The sequence below is a fragment of the Tiliqua scincoides genome, chromosome 6 (genome assembly GCF_035046505.1).
Source record: "Tiliqua scincoides isolate rTilSci1 chromosome 6, rTilSci1.hap2, whole genome shotgun sequence".
Taxonomy (NCBI): domain Eukaryota; kingdom Metazoa; phylum Chordata; class Lepidosauria; order Squamata; family Scincidae; genus Tiliqua; species Tiliqua scincoides.
Window position 1 is genome coordinate 81,266,077 of NC_089826.1, and position 22,444 is coordinate 81,288,520.

The window sequence follows — 22,444 nt, forward strand, 5'->3', positions numbered from 1 at the left end:
GCAGGCCTTTGGAACTGCAACAGAAGGCATCTATCTCCGGACCAGATCTGACGGAAAGCTCTTCAACCTCTCCAGACTGAGAGCAAAGTCCAAAGTTCAGCTGAAATGTCTGCGTGACTTCCTCTTTGCCGACGATGCAGCTGTCACTGCCCACTCTGCCAAAGATCTCCAGCAGCTCATGGATCGTTTCAGCAAGGCCTGCCAAGATTTTGGACTGACGATCAGCCTGAAGAAAACACAGGTCATGGTTCAGGATGTGGACTCACCTCCTAGCATTACAATCTCTGCGCATGAACTGGAGGTTGTCCATGACTTTGTGTACCTTGGCTCAACAATCTCCGACACTCTTGATACCGAGCTAAACAAACACGTCGGTAAAACAGCTACCACGTTTTCCAGACTTACAAAGAGAGTCTGGTCCAACAAGAAGCTGACGGAACATACCAAGATCCAGGTCTACAGAGCTTGCGTCCTGAGTACACTTCTGTACTGCAGCGAGTCATGGACTCTCCGCTCACAACAGGAGAGGAAACTGAACGCTTTCCACATGCGCTGCCTCCGACGCATTCTCGGCATCACCTGGCAGGACAAAGTTCCTAACAACACAGTCCTGGAACGTGCTGGAATCCCTAGCATGTATGCACTGCTGAAACAGAGACGCCTGCGTTGGCTTGGTCATGTTGTGAGAATGGATGATGGCCGGATCCCAAAGGATCACCTCTATGGAGAACTCGTGCAAGGAAAGCGCCCTACAGGTAGACCACAGCTGCGATACAAGGACATCTGCAAGAGGGATCTGAAGGCCTTAGGAATGGACCTCAACAAGTGGGAAACCCTGGCCTCTGAGCGGCCTGCTTGGAGGCAGGCTGTGCAGCATGGCCTTTCCCAGTTTGAAGAGACACTTGGCCAACAGTCTGAGGCAAAGAGGCAAAGAAGGAAGGCCCATAGCCAGTGAGACAGACCAGGGACAGACTGCACTTGCTCCTGGTGTGGAAGGGATTGTCACTCCCGGATTGGCCTTTTCAGCCACACTAGACGTTGTGCCAGAACCACCTTTCAGAGCGCGATACCATAGTCTTTCGAGACTGAAGGTTGCCAATATAATATATAAGAACAGCAGTTTGGCAGCTGCCAAAACAGTAAAAAAAAGAACTGCAGTCAGCCATCAGCCTCCTCCAGTGATGCTTCTTTATTCACAGGAGGAAGCTCATTGAAAAGATGTATGATATATATATGGTGATTATGGGGGAAAGTGGTATTAGGAATGATTAGGGAGCAAGCATGAAAAGAAAACCCCTAGCAATTTGAAACTGCCACCTAGAATTTTAAAACTGAATACAGTCCTGTGGCCTCTAACACCAATGGAGTATGATGGTGTGACAGCAGAGCGCGGTCATGTCCAGCAAACAAAGCTGTTAGAATGCTGGACAAAGTTCTGATTGGACAAATGACCGACGATCAATTGAATGATCTGAATGATTGGACAGATTTCTGGAGGAAAGATCCATCACGGGTTACAAGCCATGATGGGTGTGTGCAAGCTCCTGGTTTTAGAGGCAGGCTACCTTGGAATGCCAGATGCAGGGGAGGGCACCAGGATGCAGGTTGTGTCCTGTTGTCTTGTGTGCTCCCTGAGGTATCTCCAGGGCCAGTGTGTGATACACGATGCTGGACTAGATGGGCCTTTGGCCTGGTCCAGCAGGGCTCTTCTTATGGAGGAAGCAAATGGGGAGATAGTAATTAGTCTGTGGAACTCCTTGCCACAGAATGTGGTGATGGTGCCTGGCCTGGATGCCTTTAAAAGTATCTTGTCTTGTGTGCTCCCAGATGCACCTGGTGGCCACTGTGAGATGCAGGAAGCTGGACAAGATGGACCTTGGCCTGACCCAGTGGGGCTCTTATGTTAATGTTTGTGGTTCCACTTCTGTGTCAGAAGAGGAAATTGTCAGTGGATCTGCCACTCACTTCATGGGGCAAATGCCCGTGACGCGGAGCCTTGAGCACCTGGAAGCACCTCGAGCATGGAAGCCTCCCTGAGGTTGGAAACTGTGCTTCAGGTTTGCTGGAAGTGCAGTTTAAAATGCAGGGGAAGCTTCAGGAGGTTTCCCTGATGCATCCTGGAGTCATGCAAGGCATCCTGTGCTCCAGGGAAGTGGGGGGAGGCGGATTTGTGCACGGGAGGGGGGCAGTGGCATCCTGCAGGGGGAGCAGCCATCGCAGCGCTTTGCCCCAGGGCACGGGGCTGGGGAGGTCTGCTGCTGGTAAGCTTAGCTAGGATCAAAAGTTCAGTTTTGAGATGACTTTTTTTTTAAAAAGGGGAAAGGCAGGATAAGTTTAAAAATCAGTTTTTAATTAATAATCATAATAGCTTATTAAACTTAATATTCACCATCATTAATAAATAGTATTATCAATATTAAAATTTATTATTATTAAAATTATTTATTATTGAATGAATAAATTTATTTAATAAAGAATAACTTTATTCAATAACTTACACTTTATTTATTAACTTAATTAATTAGTTAATTAACTTTATTTAATAACTTTAATAAGTATAAATTAATTAATGCAAACATATTTAATTAATTATGCAGCTATGCAGTTTTTTCTGCATTAAATATTTTTGCATTAATTAATTGATTAATTTTGCATTAATTAATTACTGCAAAAATCAATTAATGAATTAATGCAAAAAATATTTAATGCAGAAAAAACTGGCTTTGCTTTTTGCAGCCACTAAATTCTCCAAGTGCTGCAGCCACACCTGCAGGAACTAATATAAGCCCGTCCCCCCTGCAGCCCACCACTCGCAAGACCTTCTATAGTTCTAACCGCTACAGCCTGGCCTAAGCAACTCCGCGCCTGCGCACTCCTGGCGACCAGGGGGAAAAAAATAGCGCCGTCGGCCTCAGTAGGCACAGCGCACCTGTCACTCAACTGTCGTCATGTGACCAGCAGGGGGCGGGCAGAAGGCGCCCTCCTAGTGGCTGCTAGTGGCTCCTAGTGGCGCATGCGTAGAAGAAGCCTCTGATCCCACCTCCCGACGCCAAGTACTGCCTTCGATCGTTCCTCAGTGGCTTTTGGGCATGGCGCATGCGTAGACGAGACCGCTCCCTTTCCCCCTCCCGTCGCCCAGCGTTCCTGTGGCGCATGCGCAGAAGCGGCCACCCCCCCCCGTCGCCAAGCGCCGCCTTGATTCGGTCCTGTGGCGGTTGGGCCCGGCGCATGCGCAGACGAGGCCTCTCCCTCTGTCGTCGCCAAGCGCTCGAGCGCGGCCCGTGGACGGAGCGTGCCTCTCTCGGCTCTTATATGGGGAGGAGAAGATGGCTCCCTTCCCTGAGGAGGTGGATGTTTTCACGGCCCCGCACTGGCGGATGAAGCAGCTGGTGGGGCTCTACTGCGACAAGGTAGGGGGAGGCCGGCACGCCCCCGCCCCGGGCCGCAGGGTCCTCCCGCGCTGCGCAAGCGCAGCTGGCAGCCTCTAAGCGGACCCGTCCTCCATCCGGGTCCTGCGAGCCAGCAGACTGCCTGCGCAGTCCCTGGTCCTGCTCCTCAACCTGACCCCAGTGCATGCGTGTACTCATCCACACACGTGTACTCTACACACATGCATGCGTAGATAGTGGTCATGCATAGACTACATGCATACTGTACATACATGTACACGTAGATATTGCTCGTGCATACATACTATACGTACAAGCATACTGTACATACTTGCATGCATAGATATTGGTCACGCATACACACTACATACTGATACATGCATGCATGCATAGATAGTGGTACTGTACGTACCTGCATGTATACGTGCATACTGTATGTACATAGATAATATTCATGCATACATACTGTACGTACACGCATACATAGATAGTGTTAATGCTTACACACTACATACACGCATGTATGCATGCATGCTTTACATACATGCATACATAGTGTTCATGCATAAAAACTGTATGTACATGCACACTGTACATACATGCCTACATAGTGTTCATGTGTACATACATACTGTATATGTGTGCATACATAGATACTGTACATACATACTGTATACATGCACGCCTTCATACCTAAAGGACGAGACTGGGGACTCACAGTCCATCCACCCCCCGCCCCAAGACTGTCCTCCCACTTCTGCCCCCATCGCCACCCACTCTCTGCCCCATTAAATCCTTCCAGCACATATTTACATACAGGATGGGTCTGGGACCCACCGTCTGTCTGTGTGTCCCCCTCCCGGGACCCTATCCACCCACTCCCTGGTCCTGTTGCTGATAACTCCCTGCCCCATTATGCCCTCCCAGTTCTGTTCACTGTAACCAGATATTCTTATTAGGGAGAGGAGAAAAAGTTACCATGAAGCCTGGCACTAGTGCAAGCTATTTTAGCACAATTGCTAAGAACTTGAGCAGACCAGGACACTGCCCCTGGAACCTGAAGGGGTACCCCAGATGCCTCCCCCTTCACCTGCTGCTGCTCTAGTTCAGTGGTCTTCTTTCCTGTAAGTTGCCACAACCCCACAACTGAGGCCTTGTGACCCCATTGGGGTCTTGACCCCAAGGTTGAAGAACACTGTTCTGAGCCTTTGGCTCTAAGTCCCTTGTACGGATCTCAGATAAACGAAAAGTATGTAGCTTGCAGATAGTGCTCTTTGTTTGCTTGCTTCTTTGTTTGTTTGTTTGGAAAACTTATATTTGACCTTTCCCATTCCAAAGCAAATGCCCGAGGCGGCTCACAAAACTCAATAATGTACAGTGTATCAAAACAATAAGTAAAAAAATAAATAAATCAAAACAGAGCATTAAAACATCAAACACTAAAACATTAAAACAAAGCAAAGACCCAGCCCACATCATTGAGCCATTGGCAGGAGAGGGGGGTATGATGACAAAATAAACCAGGGAAGCAGGCAAGGCACAGCAGAGGTGCAAAAGGCAAACTTCCACCTATAAACCAAATGCCAAAGATGAAACAGGTATGTTTCATATTATTTATATACTGCTCTTTCAACAAAAAAGTAGTTCATAAAGTGATTAATGTAGCAAAACAAAACAATATCTGGCTCCCTGTTCCCGAAAGGCTCACAGTCTGAAAACTACCTTTGCTTTTTCTTGGTATATGCCCCTCCTTTCTCCCTACCTCTTGATGAAATGAAGCCCAAGCAACTAGAATAAAATCTGATTCTTCCCTTGTCCACCCTTTTACTGTATTTGTCTTGATTTGAGGGGCTCTTTGGACTCCTTATATTTAAAGAGGAAAGATGGGATATAAATTTAAATACAGTTTTCTATCCCCCTGACATTTTAGATTGTAAGCTTGGAACAGGAAACCTTTTCCTTATTTGGTCTATAAAGTGTCACATCTATTATTAAGACAACTTAAACAATAATGAGCTGTTACTAAAGTGTGAGAAATTTATGCTGTCTGTTTCACTTACTGCTTTTCCCTGTCTCTGGGTTTTTTATGGGCTAAGAACTCCCCCTCCCCTTCTTGTGTCACTCACATTTTTCATAGGCTTTTAAGAGCAATTCTCAGTGAAATGGTTATGGATGAAATGGTTACTCAAAAGCAGGGAAAGTTTTTAGTTTAAAGAAACTTTAGTGGGTGACAAGGATCATGGACTCTGCATGAAGTTGCATCTGCTCTTCCCCACAATAATGGAAACAACAGAATGCTGTGGTGGTGATGTCTTTTTAAAGATTAGCACACTTATTTAAGCGTAAGCTTTCATGGAGTACCGGCTGTTATCAGATACATGGTGTTGATTGGCTGCATCTGATGAAGTGAATTATAACTTATGAAAAGCACATGAATAAATAACTGTCTTTAAGCTGCCACAGGATTCTGTTTTTGCTGGTATAGGTTAATGCTCTTATTCCTCTGTAAGTTGAAATAAGTTACAACTGTAATAGACCTACATCATCATCTTCCTAAGAGTATGTATTACTGATACTGACTACATTTCCCTGTTTTGGAAGGTGGATAGATTGACCACCTATTCCTGAGCATTTGCTTTGGAAGCAGGTTCCATGGAATTCAGTAGGGCCTTCAGGTACATGTGCACAGGATTGCTGCTTTGGCTAGGGAATAGGAAGTTCTTGATTGAAGCTTGCCTCTACTGGGAAATCATTGTGGTTTTGAATAAGCCCCTCCCCCCACTATGGGGATAAGAGCATTGTCAGGTGGTATGTAAACACAATAAGTACTGACCTGACTAAAGGAGCTGTTGTAAGGATTACTGAGATAATGTTATGCAAGTGCATTGAATCCTCTGAAAAGAATGATAGCTGTAATAGCATGTTTCCGACTACTGTTGAAAATTACCTGAACATCCCTCAGCCTACACTGGAAGCCTTATTTTGTAGTACTTTGTTAGTCTGCAAACTTTCCCATCAAAAATCTTTCCTAGTTCATCTGCCCACATGCATCTAATGTTAGTTCTTTGTGTCATATTCTGAAAGCTTCTCACTCCCTCTCTCCAGTCTAATCCTTTTTTTCAGTTTAGCAAAGCTTCTCGCTTGATTCTTGGAGGGTGATGGGTGAACAGGCAAGTGGCTGTTTCCAAGCTTGTACCAACTCATAAACTCATATGAAGTTTCATCTGTCAGCTTAAAGTGAAACTGCCTTAACCTGTTTTTGAGAAATCTATATCTTCCATTTCATGCGAGAGATGTACAGATGTGGTGTTGTGTTTTATTTCCCATTCTTTGCTTCTGTGAAGCTATTTTTTCCAATCACTTTTTAGGTCTTGTTTTAAAGGGAAAAGAAAAATCCAACGAACTTTCTTATTTCCCTTACCTACTTCTTCTGACCTCTTTTTGGATTGCTTTTAAGAGGCATGCCAACAGAAAATGCAGGTCTCTGCCTCTAGGACTTTACAGTCTCAGTTTTGATAGTGGGGTACTTAGCGGGGGACAGTGTGGCAAAGATAACAAGGGATAAATAGTTTTTGTTTTTTTATTTGGGGTCTGTTTTATCGGATGTTATTGCATCTGATGTGAGTAGAAAAAGGACTGTATAATGGGCAGATTCTTACTATGAGTGTGGACCTGCATTACTTCCTATCCCCCCCCCCCACTTCTGTTTTAGCTCCTGTTTAGGAGCTAAACAGCTCCTACAGTTTAGAGCTGACTTTTTGCACTTTTTCTCAAATATTTTAGTACTTCAGTTGTGTGCTGTGTTCATGCGGCTTTTTTTCAGGTTATCTGTAAAGAATAGCTTTTAAAGAAGGCAAGCATTGCTTTGCTAAAGCAAAAGAGCGTTACTTTTCAGTGAGTATAGCTGAAGGTGTCAAATGGGTTTCTTGAAAATATAGCAGCAAACCATCTGTAGAAATAAGAGGGGGAAATTTGCTTTGCAGTGGGTTTCTCACATTTTTGGAGACCAAGGAGACCTGACATGTTTCATGTATGAGAAGCATGAAATCTGCATGTAGAAGGCTACATGCGGCCACTGTGCATGTGGTGTTGTCTTGAGAACAGATGTATCTTGTATATGCACTGGAGAAAAAAAATCTTGCAACTAACTTGGGCATTTCCTCTAAGAGGAGAAGGAGGAACAGCTGTGGTAACCCCAAGGTGCTGTTTCACTGAATGGCACAGAATGTTGTGGGACTGTATATCAGAGGTGCAGTGTGTGCATCAATGTAGCTGTGTACGTGTTGCTGATATGCAATATCATGGTGAGTTGTACACAGTTCTGTGTCTGCTCTAGCAATTCCTTGTGTGTTTAATCAGATGTATGCATGATGGAAGCTGTTGCAGGAATATTAATGGGAATGCAGGAATGGGTCCCTTTCAGGGAGAAGGGCGGGATACAAATAAAGTTTATTATTATTATTAATAATAATAATATTAGCTTGTTCAAGTGCGGTAGAATAGAATTCTCACACAAGGAGAATTTTGCTGCCGATTGCCCCAGCAGGCTTCCAAACAGAAACAGCTGCCCAGCATGAGTTTCTGGGGTGATCAGCTGGAAAGATAAGCAGCTGTGGTGCAGAACGGTAAGCACCATGCCATGCGGGGAAGGCATTTTTCAAACACTGGATCCGGCCCACAGCCCAGAGTTTGGCACCTGCTGAACTAGATGAACAAATATTTTGTATAAGTCAGCATACTGTCTTCCTAATAGTTGCTGCTTTGGGTTTCTTTATTGTGATTTTATCCTATGGATCTTCCAAATATTAATTTTTGTTTTGTTTTGTTATCAGGTATTATGTCCAATAATGTACTGCTGTTGTCTTCATACTTTTAGTCTTCATCCTTTACTCCTTACTGGCTGTACCAATTTGCTGCAGCATCATAATGCCCAGCAGCTATTTATCTCCTGTCATTATGCCATAACTCTGTTTTGCAGGCATCCTTTCTTAGCAGTAATAGGCTTAGGGTTGCCTGAGCTAAACGTTCATTTTAAGTCAGTTCCAAATTGGTTCTTTTAGCAACTGGTATTGCCTAAGGAACCAAGATATTTTTATACAGTAGTTGGTCTAAGATTGTGTTGATGATCAGAGGGGTAAATAAACATCCTTGGGGGCTGCAAGGCAGGATATAAACTGATAATTAAAAGTGTGAGCCTAACTTGCTACTGAAAAAGCAAGTTGAAGTTTGGGAATGCCCTAGACTTAGTGGTTGTTTTGTGGAGTCCTAGTAAATGTTCTCCTGCAGTTTTGTACTTTTCCTTTTGCTAGAAAGAAGGCTGTGTCCTGGGCATCCTAGTTTTCTACCTCTTTCACTTTTGTTTTCCAGTCACACAAATTTGTGCAAGAGTCTGCATACGCCTGTGTTTGAGCTTGATATGAAAATACAGCCTTGCATATATCTAAAACAGTTCTCTTGAATGATGGTTTCTTAAAAAAATTTGTTCTTTATATAAAGCTGCCAAACAAGAAAAACCTTTAGCAGTGGGTTGGAAGAAGGTGGTCTGGGTCTGAGGGAGAATTGGCTGATGTTCTTTTATAAATAAATGCAGCAATCGGTAAGTCACCATTTGCTGAAACTGTTGGGTACAAAAAAGAGGGCAAATCTGGCAAAACAGCAATATACAAGATGTATCTGCAAGGCTGTTGAATACTCTGTACTTCTCCTATACCAGCCTGTCATCCTGCCAGTAGTAATGGGCCTGCCAGCTTCTCTGTGCGAAGGAGTACAATTGTCTAAAAATCCGAGTCTATAATTAGTGTGTTTGCTGTGCTTTCACAGGTATTATCTAGCATGTTACTGCATAATCTCTGAAATAAACCCTGACTATTTGGTTAACTTGTAATTTGCAAAAGGATCATATTTTAACTTTTATATATTCTTTCTTTTTTTCTCTCCCCCCTGGCCTGGAGGAAAAATTTATAGAGGTGGTTTTGTATTGCAATGATTTGATATTCAGAGCATGCATGCATGTTGGCATCCTTCAGTTTCGGAAGACCATGGTGTCACGCTCTGAATGGTGGCTCTGGAACAGAGTGTCCTCTCCAGTGCGCGAAGCCTGGGTAAAGTAGGTATGGAGGACAGGCTGTTACCCATGCAGCAAATCCCCCCTCTCCACGTCGCTGAAATGGTCCAATGGAAAGGCAGAGGCCAATATGGTTGGTTCCAGCGGCATCGCAGGAGTTGCCAGAACGTGACTGTGTTCAGCCATGAACTGCCTCAGGGACTCCGGCTCCGGATTTTGCCTCGAGGTTGACTCCTGAAGCCTTTTCCATAACTGGATGTAGCCACAAGGCAGTGGAGGTTTGGGATCAGAGTTTTCCTTCTCTCAGATGAGCTGCCTTCCCAGGCTGACGAGTCCCATCTACCCGGTGGCTGTTCAGAGCATTGTCTTAGAATAATCTCTTTGGTGCAGATCAGAAATAATGCAGTTGAAAGAAAGCAAGTGCTCTGTGTTCATTCTGGGTTCTTTACTTTTGTTTTGCAACATAATGATTTATAGTTTCTAGAAAGTCTGCCTTCCCCAAGATTTTCTATCTTGCCACCCTGAGATATGTTTGCAGTTCCTGAGGCCTGAGTTGCATTCAGTATAAGCAGGAGCTTCCTTGTTCAACAGTGATGCACTTCAGATCTCCAGGGCTTGAAAGATAGTGTATTTTCGCCAGGAATAGGACATCCTAAAATGGTTGGGGAGTTCCTGTCTCTTGAGTATTTTCCTGTATGACAGAAAAATCAGATTTATATTCCAAGAATTAAGGCTTTTAAAGGTCTAGTCATTTGCTTGCCTCTAGCAAGTAAGAAGTCATCTTGAAATATCCAGTTAGCATGCCACAGATGACATATTACAATGACATGTGAGCACTAATGCAAGTAAACCTCTTTCTTTTGTGGTTGACTTCTTTGCAAGATTGGGCTTCTGATTGCTATTAAATGATCACATCTTTAAGCACTAATAAAACCCTTACTTTAAAATATTGACATTCTGACTTTATCTTATCATAGTGAAAAGATACGTACAGGGTGCCCCCCCATATCCATGGATTACTTATCCTTGGGGTCCACCCCCCCCTGTGTGTGCCTCCTCTGGAAGCGAGGGGAGTGCCACTTCCTTCATCTCTGGAGGGGAGTCTGAGCTCAGCAGAGGCTTGAGGACATCCATCCCCAGCCTCTGTGGTACTCAGACAGATCTTTAGAGCTCAAAACAGGTGACTTTCAGGTTTCACGGAGAAACCGGAGGTAACGTTTCTAATACCTTAAAAACCTGGAGGGCTTCAGGGTTCTCTGTGAAACAGGAAGTCACATGTTTTGAGTTCTAAACCTCAGTCTGAGCCCAGCAGAGCCCAGGGATGGACGTCCTTGAGGTCTGCTGAGCTCAGGCTCACCTCTGGAGGTGAGGGGAGTGGAACTCCTGGACTGTGGGGGTGGATATTCGCTCATATTCATGGTTTCAGCTATCTTCTGGGGTTCCAGAATGGAACCGCCGTGGATAATGGCGAGTAATGGTACAACTGAATTGTGCCAGAATCAGGATTCCCATGTAAGTGAATGGTATGCAGTACTGATGCATTGGTTTTTAGGCAGTCAATCCACCGAAGTTTGAAGGTTCATGACAAAGGGGTTTTCTTGTCAGGGTTGCAGTGACATCCCTAACTTCATGAGGCTAATGTCTGGCTGGAGAAGGCTTAACAACAGGAGGGCTAAGTGTTACTACTGTTTTGGTTTTATAAGTTTACAAAGAACAGCTTTCTGGAATCTTGATGGTTTTATAAAACAAAATTATTCAGTTTTTTTAAATATAGTCTTTCAGATCTGTTGTCATTATAAACCAAGCAATGTATCCTATTTACAGAAGATGTTATATTTGAGATTATTTTTAGAATGTTTTAACGTGGCTGCAACTGCTGTGTTCATATCTGTGGATATTCTACCCTTGACTTTATTAGAATCTGGATTTCTATAGCTGTAGGATGTCACTCAGCCAAATTGTAGTAGGTCTTTAAAAGAAATATTACTGGTATTAATGTTGTGTTGGCGGGTCATGACGATGATTATTTATTTATTTATACATACGTACATACTCTGCCTTTCTCCCCAAAGGGCACCCAAGGCAGCTTGTTGTCTTATTTGCAGAAATTTGTATTGTCAGGGGGAGGTGTGGGGAGAGACATTTGACAAAAGGAATTGGATAATACAAAATTTGGCTTGTGAAAATGAACCTAGAGAGAAAAATAGCCTTTCTTCTTTTTCTCAATTTTTTTCAGCTTTCCAAGACGAACTTCTCCAACAACAATGACTTCCGGGCTCTCCTCCAATCCCTCTATGCCACTTTTAAGGAATTTAAAATGCACGAGCAGATAGAAAATGAATACATTATTGGTTTGCTTCAGCAGCGCAGCCGCACTGTGTATAATGTGCATTCGGACAACAAACTCTCAGAGATGCTTAGCCTCTTTGAGAAAGGCTTGAAGAATGTGAAGGTGAGCTGCTAAAGGAGAGAAGCGTTTTGTTCTTAAATAGCTCAGTGTGAAGTATTGATCACATGAGGTGCAGTCTCATTTAGGTTTAAGGTGGTGTAGTTCTGGTCCCATAAGTTTCTTTTAGTCACAGCTTTATAATGAAACTTTTGCCTGCTAAGTCACACCTTCCTCTTTAGCAAGCTGCTCCTTATTTTTATTTATTTATTTATTTATACATACATACATACATACATACATACATACATACATACAGGTATTTATATACCGCTTTTCTTTGGTCGTCAGGTTTATCCTCAGACTTTAATCCAAAGTGGTTTACATAGGCAGGCTGTTCTAAACCCCCCGTAGGGATTTTCACAATTGAATAGTTCTAGTCTTTCATAGAACTCCTCATTCCAGCTGGAGTCCTTCCCGGTCTGGCCTCTCTCTGGTCCTTCACCTCCCACGCTCCACTTGATGGCAACTCCTCTCTGCCACCGAGGGTCAGCTCATCAGTATATCAGCGTGTCCTCAGTTCTGGGGTACTTCCGGTTGTTTCAAACTGGCAGCCTCAGATCTTCAGGCATACAAGGCAGCAGCTCTGTCAACTGAGCCAGACCTCCTCCTTTTTTGGTGGGAGCAGTTTTGACAATGTTGAGAACAGGCAACCCAATTGAGCCTGTGCCGTCTGTTTTGCCAGTGCATACTGGAGAACCTCTGTGTTGAGGTTTGCAGCCCCACCCCAAAAACCCGTACTGCCACCTGGAGCACTTACTCGGCGCCAGTACTATGGCCCCTTAGAATTGGGCTCTGAGTTAGTTATACAAACTTGTCATTGTGTTGCCAGAAGCTGAACAGTCTATAATAAGCAGGAATCAAAAGTGGAATGTGGATTATTAAACACATTATAGGTGAAGTAATAACTAGTAAAGTATATCTGTACTGCAACTTTCCTTACCGTTTAAGGGGCTGTGGCTAATAACCAATATCAACAATATGTTTAATATATTTTGTAAAATTATCAAGTTGGCAATATAATTTTAACAAAATAACAAGGCTTCTAAATAAGCAATGTGTTTGATAAATAGTGAGGTTATAATCTTCTGGGCCAGGGCACCTTCACTACAGGGGAACAAATATGCAGTTACTTGTCCTTGCCAATAGTGTGCATCAGAAAGTGATTACTTGCCTTTGCAAATGACTTATTCTTTTCTCAGTATGAAATTCCACTAGTACTACTTATATACAAGGCTTAAATGCTATTAAGTCATAAGACCTATCTAAATGTTTTCACCTAATGTAACTTCTTAAACCGGAAACAAAGGCTATAAGCATCACCTTCAGTGCACATTTGACACTAATAAAAATTTTAATGAACTTTCCATTTGAAGATAAGCTATTAAATGTGATCCAAACAATATACCTTTATTAGGGAAGTCTCTAAATATTGTGCATATACAATAGTAAAAGTGGACATTTTTAAGTTTTAGAACCTAATTACAATAATATCACACAGTTCTCTGATAGTAGGGGCTCGGTATCCACAGGGGATCCATTCTCGGACCCCTCGCTGATACTGAAAATTGTGGATAATCAATGCCACAATGGTGGGAGCCGTGGATGGCAGGGTAGGATGAATGAGTACAGAGTGTTTGCAAATGGGTGGGTAATAGATGCATGTGGTATTTGAAAGGGGGAAGGAGCATGAGTGCATGGGAGAGGGTGTGTACGTTCAATTGATGAATGGGAGATGTGGGCAAGATCTCATTTTGTGCCTGATCCCATACCTGTTGATGACTGCTTTGCATAGCGCCTACCTTCCCTTCTCAGAATTCCTGTGGTCCCTCAGAGTTCACAAAGGCTTTTTAATGAGATGATTTTATCATTTGCAGAATGAGTATGAACAACTGAACTATGCGAAACAGCTGAAGGAGAGATTGGAAGCTTTTACCAGGGATTTTCTTCCTCACATGAAAGAAGAGGAGGAGGTGAGCAGTGCAAAGATGTGTGCAGAATTTTTTTCTTCAAGCAGCTAATTTTCTTATTATAAAGGCAGTGGCCTATTGCATTCACTTATTACATTAACTTTCTATTTTTTGGCACTTTTTGGGAAGTGAGTAGTATAATAAAGTAAATGTTTATATCAAATACTCTTGTTAGTACTTTAACTTTTGAAAAGGAAATAATTAGTTTGATTTTTACTGAGCAAGAAAACTTGTTTTGTGTAGGTTCTGCCCTGGGACTTACCTGGTAAACTGATGAAGGAACTGGATGACAAAATCCTAATTGACTAGGTTTTAAATGTAAACAGTTCACCTGTAATCTTGAAATTCTAACTTGTTTCATTAATTCGAAGTTTTCAGTGCTTCATGGCCCCCTACAAATGACTGTCATTTGTACTTCTCAGTGGGACTCCCATACTTGGGCATACTGTTACAGTTGTTGCTTATTTCTTAAGAATGTAGAATGCAATAAGCATGTTTGCATCTCTAGTCAAAGACGGTTTATTGTATTAGCTAATAGCCATCACAATAAGATAAAACATGTAAATCCAAAAATACATCAAAGATACAAACAATGATAAAATGGGGTCAAAATCAAGCACAAAAGGCACCTACACCCATCATATTAAGGAATCTCCTTTACAATCTACCGCTATTTCCCCCAGGTAGTTGGCACGAATAGTTCTGGCAGCTTTGGCAAACAGCGCCACGCTATAGGTGACCGATGGGTCATAATCGGAAAGTAACCAATACAATTTCGTAAGTGTGTTCTCCCCTTGAAGGGTAGCCAAAATAGGCTCCAAAAATCTTATCCTAGGATTTTGATAAAGCTGACAATGAAGCAGGTAATGTACAATATCTTCAATCTGTCCTGCTCCACAAATACAAAGCCTCAAATGCCTGGGAATGGACATATATCTGCCATCTAGAACTGCAGTTGGCATGGTTTGAAAACGCAGTTCAGTGAACGCCTTTCTCAAGGAGGCAAAGGTAAGTGAATATAAATATTGCACTCTTGAGTGACTTGGTTTCAAGAAACAGTACAACTGGGAGAAATTTGAAGATCTTACTATATCTAAATCCTGATCATTATCCAGTTTAAACATCCATTCCCTTAGCATTTGTTTTATTTCAGAAAAGACAAAAATGTCAGTAGAAAGGGCTTTAGATTTTAGGAGCATTTGCACCTGAGTGGCCCAGCCTCCTCTTCTCCACTGCTCAGCCAAACAGAGTTTAGGAAGACGATTTTCCGACATGTCCAGGACTCTCTTGTAATAAGAAATTATAGCCACAGCAGCCCTGGCCTTAATAGATACCATACCTGTCTCCATTCTAAGAAAAGCTGCCGGAGTAGATGGTGGAACAGCTAAAATGTGCCTCAAAAATTTATTTTGAGCAACTTCGGGAATATATATGTTGTTCTGTTTAATACCCCAGATCTCTATACCATATAACATTTGGGAAATTACTCTCCCCGAGAAAACCTTTAAAGCTGGAATTACCAAGTTGCCTCCTCTAGAATGGAAAAATTTTAATAAGGCATAACTTGATTTTTGTGCGAATGTTTTAACATTCTGAAGTTGGAATTTCCAGCTGTTTCTTTCGTCGAAGAATACACCCAAATATTTAAAGGCAGGAACTTGTTCAATCTTGCGATCTCCCAAAGTCCAACTAAATTTTGGAGAATGCTTGCCAAAAACCACTATTTTGGATTTGTCGTAATTCACCTTCAATTGCTCCGAATCACTGAAATCTTGCAGCTTATTTAGGATTCTCTTAAGCCCTTTCCTATTCAAAGATAATAAAACAATGTCGTCTGCATAAATGAGGGTTGCAATCTTATGATTTCCAATTGAGGGGGGGAAATGATCTGCATGAGTTAGAACATTTACAATGTTGTTGATATAAAGATTGAAAAGAAGTGGGGCCAACAAACACCCTTGTCTAACACCTTTGGTAGAACAAATTTCCTCCCTCAGTCTACCATCTGCACTTATCCGTACCCTCAAGGTGGTATTGGTATATAATTCTTGCATTAAAAGCAGCAACCTCCTATCAATATTAGTCCCAGCAAGCTTATCCCATAGACGATCCCTAGGGACTGTATCAAATGCAGAAGAAAAATCTATAAATGCTGCAAAGAGCCATTTAAATGGCCTACTTGTATATTTACAGATTAAATAATGAAGGACAAAGATTTGGTCCACTGTACTATGTCCTTTCCTGAACCCAGCTTGTTCTTGATGCAAAATATCATTTTCCTCAACCCACTTAACCAACTTCAGAAGGAGATAACGACAGTAAATCTTAGAACTAATATCCAGTAGACTGATTGGGCGATAATTCTGGGGGTTGGAATTATCCCCTTTATTATAAACTGGAAAAATAATACTCTGTCTCCAGCCTTCCGGGAAAAATCCTGTGGCATTAATGTAAGTAAACAATTTGGCAAGGAAAGGGGCCCACCATTCAGTGTTGGTCTTATACACCTCGGGAGGAATCATGTCCTCACCAGGTGCTTTTCCTGTTGCTAAAGCATCTATAAGTTCACCAACTTCCTGTTCCGTGACTGGGGGCCATTCCGGTGTTAATGCCAAAAGTGACTGACTATTGCTAACATTATTTTGCCTGGCATTGGCATCACTGTCAAATATATTACTAAAATAGGAACACCATGTACCGGCAGCAATACAGTCATTCATTTTACAGCTAAGACCCGGGTTGGGAGGTGAAATTAGACCAAAACTTTTTTTCGTTCTTTTCCATGGCAGCCTTCCCCAATTCCTTCCACTGAGCTGACATGTATGCACTCTTTTTTTGCTTCAGAAGTTCCTTATATGTTGAACAAAATTGGGTCAAAGCATCTAAGTCTGAGGCTAGCCGAGTTTGTCTTAACTTCCTAATCAATTGAGTCAGATGTTTTTTGGCCAATCTACATTCCTTATCAAACCAGCTACTCTGGTAACGGGCAGAACCAGGTTCCCGTGACTTCTGAACTAATAAAGGCCTTAACTTTGAGATAATATAGTTAAGGCCTTCAATAGGATCCATATCTCCTTTAACTACGTCCCTATGCAAAGCCACAAAATTAGGACTGTTTAATAATTCCCTGATTGATAAATCAATAGTGGGGGACCATTTCAATCGTTTCCCCACAACAATAGTCCTCTCAGCCCAATCAGTAGAAATAGAAGGCAGCTGAGGGATTACTGTAGATATAGAGAGACACACTGGTAAATGATCACTATCAGGACGATCTAAGATGTCATAGTTCAGCTTAAAAGATAATAACCTGGTGGAACAAAAAATATAATCAATGACACTTGCTGCCCTACTGTTTTTTAAGAAAGTGAATTATCCAGAAAACTGCCATGAAGGCATGTTAACTGAAAAGATGACATTAACTCAACTAACCTTCTACCTTGTGAATTAACCACCCTATCTAAGGAGGAGTGATCAGATAAAAAAGTTTCATTATGATCAAAATACTTTCTACTAATACCCGAACCTACTTTGGAATTAAAATCACCACATAAAATTATAGCGGCATTCGGGTATTGCGATTCACAATAATATATAACCTCCTCCAGTTCTTCCCAGGTATACATCTCTATCTCGAGTGCATCTGTGAACATTGCTGCAAATTTGTCTTCAAACAATCTTCAAATCTGTCAGAAAAAGCACTTTCAGATCTTGTTAAATTAAGCTATCTCAACAATATCCTTGTATTACATTTGATTTTGTGTTCTCTATATGATGTTTGAATAGGTCTTAAGTGAATTGTTAATGTGTAGCATTGTGAACTCTCAGTATCATCTTAATAAGCTTGTCCTGGTTGGTGCTAAACAGTGTGTGTGCCATTCCTTGATACTGCTGCTATCCTGTTTGTGGATGGGTTAATTCCTCCACCCACCTCCCCCTCCCCAAAAAACAAATTGCACAAACCCCCACAAAAACCTAGTTAGTAAAAGTCAGTTTCCAAATACTATGCACTTAAATTTTAGTATTTCATACATCCCAACAAGAAAGCAAAATAATTTGTATGCCAGAATCAAAAGTTCATGAAAATTGTTTCATAAATCTCTGAGGATTTTTGACTGATGTTCTCAGGGCAGAACCAGACCTTATGTCTGGCACACCTGCCACAAAAACCAGCAGCTCCATGTCCAGTTTTCTCAAACATCTAGTGTGATGACTTTATGCAGTGAGTTTCTGAAACACTGACATTAATGAGACAGTGAAACTTGCTGGGCTGTGGTCACATTGTGAGTTTTGTCAGACATTATGGGGGAAGAGGTGACTAACTAGACCAGCGTTTTTCAACCGCTGTGCCGTGTGACACTAGTGTGCTATGAGGCTGCCTCAGGTGTGCCGCGAGATCAGCGCAGACAGGCAGCAGGCACGCACGCGGGGGAAGCGGCTCCTTTGAGCCTTACGTGCAGCAGAAGGAAAAGGAGCAGGCACCCAGCCAGTGAAGGGGCTGTTCGCAGCTGCTTTGCACCTCCTGCTGTCACTTGCTCCTGCTCCTGAGCAAGACAAAGGCAGCAACATGATCCTGATTTACCTGGGAGTAAGCCCCATTGACTATTATGGGGCTTACCTCTGAGTAGACACACCTAGGATTGGGTATTAAGTCCTTGCCTCCTCTGCATGCTGATTGGGCGACCAGAGAAGCTTGGAGGAGGTCCCAGCGGGTGGAGTGAGTGAGAACAAGGGAGTCAGGAGCAGGCAAACTGGTATGAACTGAGTGAGTCTGCTGAGGCCACCAGCCTAAGAACTGGCTAGCTCAAAGGGTCCTGGATAGTCCATTTTCCTTGCCACGGTTTGCCTGCGTTGCCTTTTAGGGGAAGGGCATTGGGCCCTAATCCTCTCCATAATTACCTGGGAGTAAGCCCCATTGACTATAATGGGGCTTACTTCTGAATAGACATGCCTATGATTGGACTTTTGGTCACACTTTTTTTCACCTTAAACACAGGAGCAGGCAATTGGCACTTCTTCCCACCCCACTCCCTCCCACAGGCACGTTGCCCCCCAAATCTCATAATTGCAGTCAGTACCTCTCTTACTGTCCCTCCCTTCACTCCTCCGCACCTTCCAAAGGTTCAGAATCACTTGCTTCAAGTTCTCTCTTCCCCCCCACTCCAGCTGAATCCTGTAGTTGTTTCACTCATGTCTCTTCATTGCCCCTCACCCCACAGCTCTCCTGTGTGCTCAGTGTGACCTCTCTTTGCCAGCACTTTCTCGCATAACACTTTGATAACATTTTTCATCCTCTTCACAATCACATATCCTTTCCTCTCCAAGCTTCTTGTGAGTTTCTTTGTCATGTAATAATATCTCTGTTGGCAACCTTCAGTCTCAAGACTATTACATAGTCTGTAATATATAATTGTATTAATTATATTAACAATTAATTGTAATGTAGTGATTTAATGTAAGTAAAAAACTGGTAGTGTGCCTTGACAATTTTAGTGCCTTGTCGGTGTGCAGTGAGCTGAAAAAATTTGAAAATGGCTGAACTAGACCAAGGGTGCCCATACTCCAGCCCTGGGGCCACTTGCGGCCCTCGAAGCCTCTCAATGTGGCCCTCAGGGAGCCCCCAGTCTCCAATGAGCCTCTGGCCCTCCAGAGATTTGTTGGAGCCCACTCTGGCCTGATGCAATTGATCTTGGTGTGAGGGCGACTGTTTGACCTCTCGCGTGAACTGTGGGATGAGGGCTCCCTCCACTGCTTGCTATTTCACATCTGTGATAAAGCAGCAAAGGAAAGGCCAACCTTGCTTAGTGCAAGGCCTTTTATAGACCTTGAGCTATTGCAAGACCTTCATTCATTCATATAAGTTCATCTTTAATATATTCATTTATGTAAACTTATGTAAATTTATTCAAATTTTAAATGTGAATTAATTCTTCCCCCCCCCAGCCCCTGACACAGTGTCAAAGAGCTGATGTGGCCCTCCTGCCAAAAACTTTGGACACCCCTGAACTAGACAAAGGGCTTCATGTCTGCCGTGTCTGGTTCTGCCCTGAGAACCTTACTCCTCTACAGCAAAATTGTACAGAGAAACACTGGCTGACATTGACATTCTTGCTTGACCAGTTACTCAAATTTTTGAATACATAAGAATGTCATTGGGAGAAGAAATAAGTCCTCAGTAGATTAAGTTAAAGGGAAATGCTTGGAAAAACAAAGTATTTCTAAAGAGCATATCTAGAATATCTGTGAGATAAGCAAGTAATTTTTATGTACGAGAAGGACAATAAACAAGATGAATTGATATTTTGCTTCTGAATGTATTTCAGTAGAGATCTTCAGAAATGCCTAGTCGAGCATTTATTCTGTCGCTTTTGCTGTATGGGTGTATGTTTTTGAAAAAAACTATTCCTAGCACTTCAGTAGCTAGGCCAAGCTTGTTTGTGGTGGATGGTGGTTGCTGAAGAACTGACGTTTTGTTTATTAGGTTTTCCAGCCAATGTTGATGGAATATTTTACCTATGAAGAATTAAAGGATATAAAAAAGAAAGTAATTGCACAGCACTGCACCCAGAAAGAAACTGCAGCTGAAATACTTAAAGGTCTAAGTCTCTGGAATCAAGCTGAAGAACTTCAGAAAGCTTTTAAATACTCTGTGGATGAAAAAGTAGATAAAGGTGAAACCTTGTCATTGACAACAGTTTTTAAACTTTAGCAACCTTCTAAATGTCTATAGTTGGTGTCTTGGAAAATAATGGTGTCCAGAATTTCCAGTGACATGAGAAGTGTTATTTCTTAACAGCACTGAAGTACTCTTGCATGGGTTTGCATGTCACTTGTGTTCTTTCTTCTTGGTGCTTTTTAAATCTGTTATGCTCAAGTTAAAGCAAATCACTGACCAAGACTTTGTTTTCATACCTTAGATCAGGGGTGTCAAATTGAAAGGGTGGCCTCCATGATAATTGGACTTGAAAATATCAATGATCAAGATTTCCACATTTTCTCTTCTGTCATTTGTGGCTAATGAGTTTCAGTGTGAGAACAAAGTGTCTGTTTCTGGCCATCATCTCCTTAATGACACCACTTCCTGCTTAATGATGTCACTTCTGACACTCAGCAGGCATCATGAATGCCATTTGGCCCACTGTATGAAATGAGTTTGACACCCCTGATTCTAGGCTAGAATCCAAGGATGCCCTTCTGCTGTTTCGGAAACAGTTCTTCTGTGAACAGAAGGGTGTTGCGTGAGAAAAGTGATCTCCCTGTCCAGAGAACTTCCTCTGTGCAAGCTCTTGCACAATAGTTTTCAAAACCTAATGGCCTTTCAAATATCATAGGCTACAGCCTACGTATGCCTTATTTACCATGTTTCACGTACGGTAGTGCAGTTCCTGATTGCTTTGTGGCTTTGCACTGTGACAAATTTCCCACAAGCACTTCTGCAAGAGAATAGCACCAAGTCATTTCCTCCTTCCTGTCACTGTTCTTTGGATCCAAACCTTTGATTTCTTATGCTGAACTTGTTGCTGTAGAAGCCAGTATCCAATTATATTTGCAATGGCTTTTATACCTCTTATTCTTTTGGAAAAGGGAGTTCAGAACTGGCACCATGACCCCAATCTAGATACTCAACAGTTGTCATTCTTTAAAAAATAAATATCCATGATAGTAGCATTTCTTCTTTGCCACAACTTCAGTGACATGTATTTTGTGGTTGCATTCTAATAATGTCAGTGCTCTTTGAGCAGGCTTTTGTTCTGACAAAATTATCCCTTTGACGTATTGGCAGATGTAAACGAAAAATAAATATCCGTGTTCTGTTTACTGTGTGTACTAGTATGTTTAATATGTTTTGTATTTGTAAACCACTATGCGCACTGTGGAAATGAGGTGGAAAGACAGGGTAGAAATATAACAATAAAATATGACTAATGCTGAGTATATTACCATATTTCAGAAACTGAAGAATCAGTGCAGGCCACCAATATTACTCACCTTCCTTCTGAGGTAATGCTGACTATTTTTAGCTACCTTAATCCTCAAGACTTGTGCCGATGTAGTCAAGTAAACACCAAATGGTCTCAGCTGGCTAAAACTGGATCTCTTTGGAAACATCTTTACCCAGTACACTGGGCTAGAGGTTAGTAGTGAATTATCTGCTCTTCAGAAACTGAAGTTACCATCCTTTTCCATGTAAAAGAAAAAAAAAAAACTGATGGTAGATGGAAGTACTTGACTTCTCAGGTCAGTGGCGTAGCCAGATCATTTGATACCCATGGTCCACAAATTTGTCACCCCTGTATGACATAGGGCACAATCCTCTGCATGTCTTCTCAAAAGTAAGTCCCACTGTGTTCTATTGTGCTTACACTCAGGCAAGTGTATAGAATTACAGGCTTAATTAATTAATTTTTTGCAACCCTGTGAGGTAGGCGAGACTGCGAGAGAGAAATAGTCATGAAGTGAATAATAATGGCCAGAAAATAAATGAAATTCTGTATCAAATGGTGTATTACATGATGATATTGTTCCTAAAAGTCACGATTTCCACAATTTTGGTCACTAGGGTGTCACTCCCTCC

The 22,444-nt window shown here is 42.2% G+C and overlaps 1 protein-coding gene across 1 annotated transcript in view; it reads left to right on the forward strand.

Moving 5' to 3' along the window:
- Positions 1–3,226: 3,226 nt before the first annotated feature.
- FBXL5 (F-box and leucine rich repeat protein 5) overlaps positions 3,227–22,444 on the forward strand; it is a 32,695-nt gene continuing 13,477 nt past the window's right edge. Inside the window, exons 1-5 of the mRNA XM_066632255.1 lie at positions 3,227–3,410; positions 11,690–11,905; positions 13,777–13,872; positions 20,351–20,540; positions 21,821–22,003. Coding sequence (XP_066488352.1) covers positions 3,327–3,410; positions 11,690–11,905; positions 13,777–13,872; positions 20,351–20,540; positions 21,821–22,003 — 769 coding nt within the window. The 5' untranslated portion in view covers positions 3,227–3,326. The remainder of the gene's footprint in view (positions 3,411–11,689; positions 11,906–13,776; positions 13,873–20,350; positions 20,541–21,820; positions 22,004–22,444) is intronic.